Source organism: Triticum aestivum, chromosome 4D (assembly GCF_018294505.1).
Source record: "Triticum aestivum cultivar Chinese Spring chromosome 4D, IWGSC CS RefSeq v2.1, whole genome shotgun sequence".
Taxonomy (NCBI): Eukaryota; Viridiplantae; Streptophyta; class Magnoliopsida; order Poales; family Poaceae; genus Triticum; species Triticum aestivum.
The window spans coordinates 90,278,540-90,286,227 of NC_057805.1; the positions used below are offsets into that span (position 1 = coordinate 90,278,540).

At 46.3% G+C, this 7,688-nt stretch overlaps 1 protein-coding gene across 1 annotated transcript; it reads right to left on the minus strand.

Annotated features, from left to right (window-relative positions):
* Window positions 1–2,500: 2,500 nt before the first annotated feature.
* On the minus strand, window positions 2,501–7,044 carry LOC123096419 (uncharacterized). The gene is made up of 3 exons (XM_044518166.1): window positions 6,882–7,044; window positions 3,994–5,442; window positions 2,501–2,836 (listed from the first exon to the last, which is right to left on the minus strand). The coding sequence occupies exon 2, from the start codon at window positions 5,348–5,350 to the stop codon at window positions 4,028–4,030; it is 1,323 nt and encodes a 440-aa protein (XP_044374101.1). The 5' UTR covers window positions 5,351–5,442; window positions 6,882–7,044; the 3' UTR covers window positions 2,501–2,836; window positions 3,994–4,027.
* Between the last annotated feature and the right edge of the window lie 644 nt (window positions 7,045–7,688).

A 7,688-nucleotide genomic window follows, 5' to 3' on the forward strand; every position in this document is an offset into this window, starting at 1 on the left:
CATCACCGAAAACATTTTTCACCTATATATTATTTATCGGGAATACCCGGTATTGCCTAATAAACTCCGAAACACTTCCGGTGACCCCAAAACGCTTCTGACTCCTTTCGGAACTATTCTGAATATTAATGAAACAATTCCACAAATAAATCCTCTATACCCTTGTCCTACTAACACTCAGCAGATCATGATTACCTTAAGCTTGTAACCCCATAGGTTCGGTAAAAACATAGACATGAATAAAACCCCTTCGTTCAATGACCAATAGCGAAACCGTTGAAGTCCATATCGATCCCTATGATTATATGAATGACATTTGAGTGAACCTTTGGTTATCATATGATGTTACCTTTGCTTTGCGATACTTTACAAAACCCGAGGTGTGTCGGTATCCTCTTGAGTCATACACATGCCCACTATACCGTCATGCTTGTTGCCGATTTTGTTCTTCTTTCTCGATGAAGTGTTCCGGCATCCCCGTGACGTAATCACCTGCGTTTGGCTAGACGATGATGGATGCCATCACACCGAGAGGGGTCTAAGAATATCTCTCAATCGTCGGAGGAGCAAATCCCACTCTCGAGCTATCTAGTCCCTTGTCTAACTTTCCGATGAACCCGTCAGGTGTCGTTATGATCACCTAGTTACAGATGACGTTTGAGCAACCCCAAAATCCACTCTACGGTAGAAAGTGACTACGATACTCTCATGGTCCGAGGAACTAATAACACATGTTAACACTCTGTGTTATAACAACTGATTTCAGACGATATTATCTCAAAGTATAACATATAAGTTCGGGTCGATGCAATATGATCGTTCTTCTAACATCATACTCTCAATGTTGTTTTAGTATTATCATTACACTTAACGATATCATAAGATCCGGAAAACATGATCACAAACAACACTTGAGCCAGTCTTTGAGGCAAGACAAGGAACCTATTCTTTACCATTTATCATTCCACACGTGCATATGAGTTTTTCACTTGATCACATATTCCAGGATCATAGCAGTTATATCATGAAATATAAACTCTTAATTATGAACACGGAAATATAATGATACAATATTATTGCCTCTAGGGCATATTGCCAACAGCGAGATCGGGCAGCTAGGAGGCCTAGAGGGCCTGCTTGACGGCCTCGTCGTCCTCCTCCTCCTCCTTCACCACGGGCAGCTCATGTGTTGAGCAACCGCGCGCACACGAGAGACGGAGCACGACCGACGGTGTTGGTCGTGTTCGCCATAGAACCACGTATCCCAGTGGGGCGAGTCCTCGACGAATTTCAGGTTGTGGCGGAGGTGTGGTGGGCAGATACCTGTCGTTGCGCACTAGTGTTGCAGCCATCGGCAACGTCATGGCGAGGGTGTCGCGTGACGCTGCCCCGAGGAGGAGCCAGTCTCGTCTCTCATGGTCGTGCGTCCTGACCATCCACTTCCACGACACTTGCGGCGGCGGGGTAGGCGGTAGCTAGGGTTTGATTGTCGGGATGCGAGGGAGGGGGAGTGGGCACGGATGGGCGCCCACCGAACACATATCATTTTAGAAGGACCAGCTTATGCTTGTTGGATGACTGTCGCGTGGGCCCGGGGCGAACACCGAACGGACGCATGACGCATCTATATGTTGTCCATGTGGACGCAAACCCAATCCAAATTGGGGGCAGATTTGTGTACCACGGGCACGAAACAAACAGAACAACCAAATATGTCGCCGTGTTGGGCCATGGTTTCTGCTCACGCTGAACCAAAATGATGCGAGCGGACGAAATGCGTTCCCGCGTTGGAGTTGCCCTTAAAGCTCGATGGATAAAGAAAGAATTGTCAAAATTCTCCAAACTGACAGAGCCACACCGATTAATCTAGCTACCCACGAGCACTCCACGCACACAATCGAAAGGAAGACCACCGTCGAGATTGTACGCAAGAGTCGTCGTCATCTCTCCAACCAAGCGGCTTCGACTTCGCCGCATTTAAGCACCCACTAGGTTATGGCCAAAACAACCTCTCAAAGACCACGCCAACCTACCGACCATATGCATCAGTGGCAAGGCGGCTCCGATTTCAAAGACAAGCAAGGAAGAAGAAAAATGCAAGGATTGCACCCGTGGAGGATCCCGTCCCAAACCGGACACCCATCAGTGCCACTCGGACCACGGTACATCAGCTCCGACTTCGAAACGAAACAAGAGGAAAGATATCCGACGAACGTTCGCTAGAAACCATTCCGCAACGAACGCCCCCACAGCCACATGATTTAGATCTCACGGATGGCAGTTTCTGAAGAAATTTGCCCCAAAATAAACAAACTGGCATGCCCTAACACTAAAATACCACCCCCACTAACACTAAAAATGCCATCCGCTTCGTTCGCAAATGCCATCTCTAGCAGCAAACTGTCGCTGGATATTGCCATTCCGAAACAAAGCCCAGAGACCTGCGAGCACGCTTGAGCCGAACACCAAACCATGCTGCGACAAACACCACAAAATCGACTGGTTCAAATATAACCTCGAATTGCATATAAGGCAAACAATGTGCACAGAGTTGCGACGGCAACCAACGCTGAGTAGGATGCCCTTCTGACATGACTTCTAGCACTAATCTATAGTCAACACAAGTTCACCCATTGGCTAGGAAGAAGAAAAGACTTCCAAGAAAAAGAAAAAGAAAATCTTTTCAGGTTCACAGAACAGACCAAGCCCAGAAGTACAAAGGATGTTACAACGACGACAGGCAATCAGAAGATCACTAAAACAAGTCTAATGCATCGAATCGGTCTTGAGGGTTCCTTCTTGGACAATCATGCTCTTGTCAAAAACCACCTTCGACCTGAAACAATCAGAAGAAGTGATATCAGGTAAATATAACAAACTTTATTTGCTGAAAGCCCTAAAGGAATGTAGACAGCACTTTAAATTTAACAATTAGACTGCCATACCAAAAATGTGTTCTGTTTAGTGGTTAGCCACGATCAGACAGCCGGTCTACCTCCCCCGCAAAAAAGAAAAAGAAAAAAGAAAAAAGAAAACCCAGCCGGTCTATCATTTGATACAAAAAAGTAGACTGGTTATGCGAGAACATTGCCTGTGTAGTTCTGTAGCATCTCTTCATAGCCTACCAATCGCCAACGCACATGTCAACCAACCCAGCCCAAGCAAAACTAAGCAATAACAGACCAATTCACTTATTGGGACTTGGGAGTGCCATGCGTTCAAAACTAAACTTAGAGTAAGCTCTATGTAATAATTATATTCTTTACACCCTAATAAATCAAAACCATGTGGCTTGCAATGGAACAAACAATGGCAGCCCAGAGAGTTTGTACGCTTACTAACCGTGTGAAGCTAACCACTGCAGACAGATGTAAGAACAGTCATCCATTTCATACAGAAGCTGCACCACAATATTTGGATAGTGAAACCCTATGCAAGTGGCAAACTGACACCACATAGCACAAGAACACTGAATCCGGACACTATCACTATAGGTGGCCGTGTGCTCCTACTAGGCTTCTTAGTGAATAAATTCTCAGTGTGGCCTGTCAGTACACTTCATTGATTTGGCTATATCTTCGAATAAATGTTGTAATAAGGTTTGGGCTACATGCGTCTTTGATGCCGAGGCCAAGGGTAATGAAAGCTTCTATTTTCTTAAAAAAAAACACCAACTGTGTATCACCCAGTAACACCATGTGCATGACAGCAATCATTTGAATATTGTTAGTGCAAATCATTCACAAGTTGATGATCTAATTGACACTTTTCTTATTTATCAAAAACCCTTAATGAACATCCTCCTCACGCATCACGAATATCACATGAACTAAAACATGAGAACAGTGCATGTAATACTCCACAAAATGTGAAATACTGACAGTACTTTGAAACATAAATACGAAGTGCAGATTTTATCAATATGAAACAGTGCCAGTAGCACCAAGCAGAAGCTATTCAAAAGTAATGAATATCAAGAACTTTCATACTTACCATATTGCAAACTAAAACTCTGATCAAACAACTATCATGCATGATTTGCATTGCCTTTTAGCTCAAGCTCTAGCTCATTGTGTCTTAGCTGAAGTTCCAAACGCTTATGCTGAAGCATCATTTGTTCATTCTCCAATGTCATCCTTTCAATTTCCCTGTCCTTCTTCATCCTAAATCTCTCCCACTTGAGACGTTGTTTTGCCACTTCCAGTTTTTGTTCTTGGGCCTGCAAGCGATGTTTCTGAAGCTCTACTTGTTGTGAAGTCAAGTCCTTCCGCACAAAAGACAAGTTGGCTCCACCTGGAATAGCATTGTTGATATCCAATGTGATGTCATGCGGATTGAACCTCCCACTAACACCGTTTGAGCTTGAGGTGACAAAACCCACATCACCATGATCCACCGCATGACACATTCTTTTATTCATGGAAGAATCCCTCAAGTTGGTATGAACTGTTTGATGCTCTTTGTCATGCTCCTCGTAATCAGAATCTGCACTCTGCTCACCCTCTTCAGGATCTGCACTTGCATCCCTCCTCAGATCATGCTCCTCTTTACATCTAAGAGCAACCTGTAGTGAGTGCTGAAGTGCGAGATCTTCAGGTAAATTGACACGGTTGTTGTTATGATAGGAACACATCTGCTCATAGAATAAGTGCTTAGAGTTCAATATCTTCCTTGCATCTTCTTTCATCTTATCAGAAAGATGATGCATGCTATCAAGAAGAGCTGGATTTTCCACAACACTGCAAGCAGTACCACGACCAAGGATATCTGTAAGCCTTTTATATCTCTTGTTGAGATCATTGAACTTATCCTCGCACTGCTGTGGTGACACACTGCAGCCTCTTTCGCCCATGACCTTTGATATTGCTTTCCATTTGCCCTTCTTCTGCACTATTGCAATGTTCCTCCTTCTGCCTTGATCCGCCCCAGGATCCTCCCCCGTGTAGGATGCTGCGGTAATCAAAAGTTTAACCATGGAACCTGTCCACTTCATCCGATGCCATGCTGAACCCTTCTTGCCTTTGTCATTCTGGGTATCAGTAACATCCTCGGTCATATCGTGCTCCTCCTCATCACTGATGGAGTTCTTAGAGTAATGACTGTGCTGCTGCTGCTGCTGGTGGTGGTGGTGGCGATCCTTTTTTTCATGTTCTCCAAATTGAAATCCAGGGTTATCAGGCGCTGTAGCCCTGTTGATAGGCATTGCGAAACTCCCTAGCATCTGAGATTGGTTGAACAGCTGTTTTCCTGAGCTTGAAGAATGCATTTGCATGGAGTTACCGTGCACATTCAAACCACTATAAGGAATTCCTTGCATCATGTTTCCAGTAGGTAGGTTGCTGCCTTCCATTTTCTCAAAAAGATCACCCAGGTGGTTGTACCTCTTGTCAATACCATACAAAAGGTAGAGGAGGTGTCACATGTCTTCGCTTCAATATCATCCTGCATAGTAAATTTGGAGAAATTATTAAAGCCCCGGCCGGAAATGTATATTTGCACAGCTGTATATTTCTCAATGTATATTTGCACATGTCATCAGGAACACCTAAATAAAAATCTGATAAGGTACTCTTGAACACACTCGACTGGCACATCATGTGATATTGAATATACTAGCATTGTGCAAATGTAACTCCGGTCTCCAGGCTGGAACGGCTGGAACACTTAAAATACAGTACTCTGAACTGCACCAAATTAGGCAATCAGGACAAACAGTCAAATTTGCAGGGATTTGTCACTGCGGTAGTAACTAACAACTAATCACTGGTGCTAGCAAGTGTCATGGTATTTCGCGCTTCAGGTAAGGGAGCTACACACTTATTGACAGCAAATTGGAACTCAATGCTTAAGTGGGTAATCGTCGAGCATCACCAACAGTTCCCTTTTCCTGTAAAAAATTCTGTTTTGGGGGGAGTTGGGCCAAAAAAAGTGCTCCAACAGTTCCCGTAAAAGCGGGTTTTTAAGGGACCCCGTATAATCAGCCCAACTCCCGGAAAAGAATTCTATGAGACCAGGTCTCACGCGAGACCCGTCCTGATGGATGACACGTGGCATTCACAAATCACAAAGCATCCACCCCACCCCCCACTTGAAATCAGGGGGGAGAGATTAGATGCTTTGAGATTTGTGAATGCCACGTGTCATCCATCAGGACGGGTCTCACCTGCTAACCGTGAGACCTGGTCTCATATAATTTTTTCCCTTCCCCTAAACATTCCCATAAAACTGCCACGTCAGCGCACCGCAACCGGAATCCGCCACCCCAGACTACCGCCGACGACCATCGCCGTCGCACTGCCAACCACCCGATCCGCTGTCCGCCGCCTCCGGAGCCCGCCGTCGCCGCCGCGCCACCGCCAAATACCATTTTTAGGGGAAGATTTTTACGGGAACTGCAAAAGCAGCTCACCTGCCAACCTCCCCTAGATTATATGGACACCCAGTAAAACCGTATTTAGGGGGAGTTTTTTACAGGAACTGTTGGTGATGCTCAGAAGAAGCACTGACCGACACCACCCAATCAAATAACTACCGAATAGTACCCATTTACCCAACACACCAAGCATCCAATTCGCACGGACGAGCAGGCGCCCAGGATTGCCGTGCAGGGCATAAATCTCCGGGCCAAAATTACATCGCTTGGAACATCACAAATCACACCTGCGCCGCAAGATCCAGCACAGGTCTCGCTCCTTCCGGGGCAAAGGGGCAGATTAAACGTAGCTGCTGATTCATCCAGGATTTTTAGCTACACGGCGGCACCACGGACAACGTATTGGACTGAGAAACAAGTACAGAAATGGGCGGGGATTTTTCTTCTTCCCCCAAACAGGAAATAATCACCCTGCTGCGAAAAGGAAAAGGGTAGGAGAAGAGCTCACGATCGAGTTCTGGCGGCGGCAGGAGGAATCGCCGGGGCTCGAGGAGGGCTGACAGACACTCTCCCACCTCCAGCCTTCCAGGGTCCGGTTCTCCCCCCCTCTCTCTCTCGCCTGGTCGTCGTGGGTGTGTGTCGCACAGGAGGACTTAAAAGGGCGGAGGAGTGTGCTCTACTGGCAGGCTCAAAGCAAAACGCTGCGTGTTGTTCTCTACCGGTGGAATTCGGTGGGCTGTCGATGACAGGTGGGGCACGGCACAGTCTAGGTGTCAGCCACTCAGCGTCCATTCGGGCTGCGTGAAGTTGGCAGGTGCGTTGGTGTGGCAATAACGGAAGGTTCCGGAAGGTCCCAAAAGTTGACTCGTTAAATCAAGATAATGAGTATGACACTTCAGAGTATATCTTTTCCTAGAGCACGAGAAAAATACATATTTAGAGCTTCTAGAAACCGGCCCCACACCTTCTCGCTCTATGTCCGGTCGGACAGCCCGGACAGGAGGGATGCCGCACGAGGACAACAGCCGACGAGTGTGCTCTACTGGCTGGCGTGAAGCAAAACGCAGCGTGTTGTTCTATACGGTGGAATTCAGTGGGTTGTCGATGGCAGGTGGGACACGACACATCGGGTCCTGGGTGTCAGCCACTGAGCGCCAGTTTTGTTGCGTGTAGTTGGCAGGTGCGTTGGTGTGGCAAGAACGAAAGGTCCCGGAAACTGGCTCGTTAATTAAATCAAAATTAATGAGTATTATATGCCCCACCAGAGCATATCTTTCCCATGAGCATGAGAAAATCACATATTTAGAGCTTCTAG

What these genes read in the sequence shown, in the direction of transcription:
- LOC123096419 (XM_044518166.1), bottom strand. Translation starts at nt 5,350, where the DNA reads ATGGAAGGCAGCAACCTACCTACTGGAAACATGATGCAAGGAATTCCT.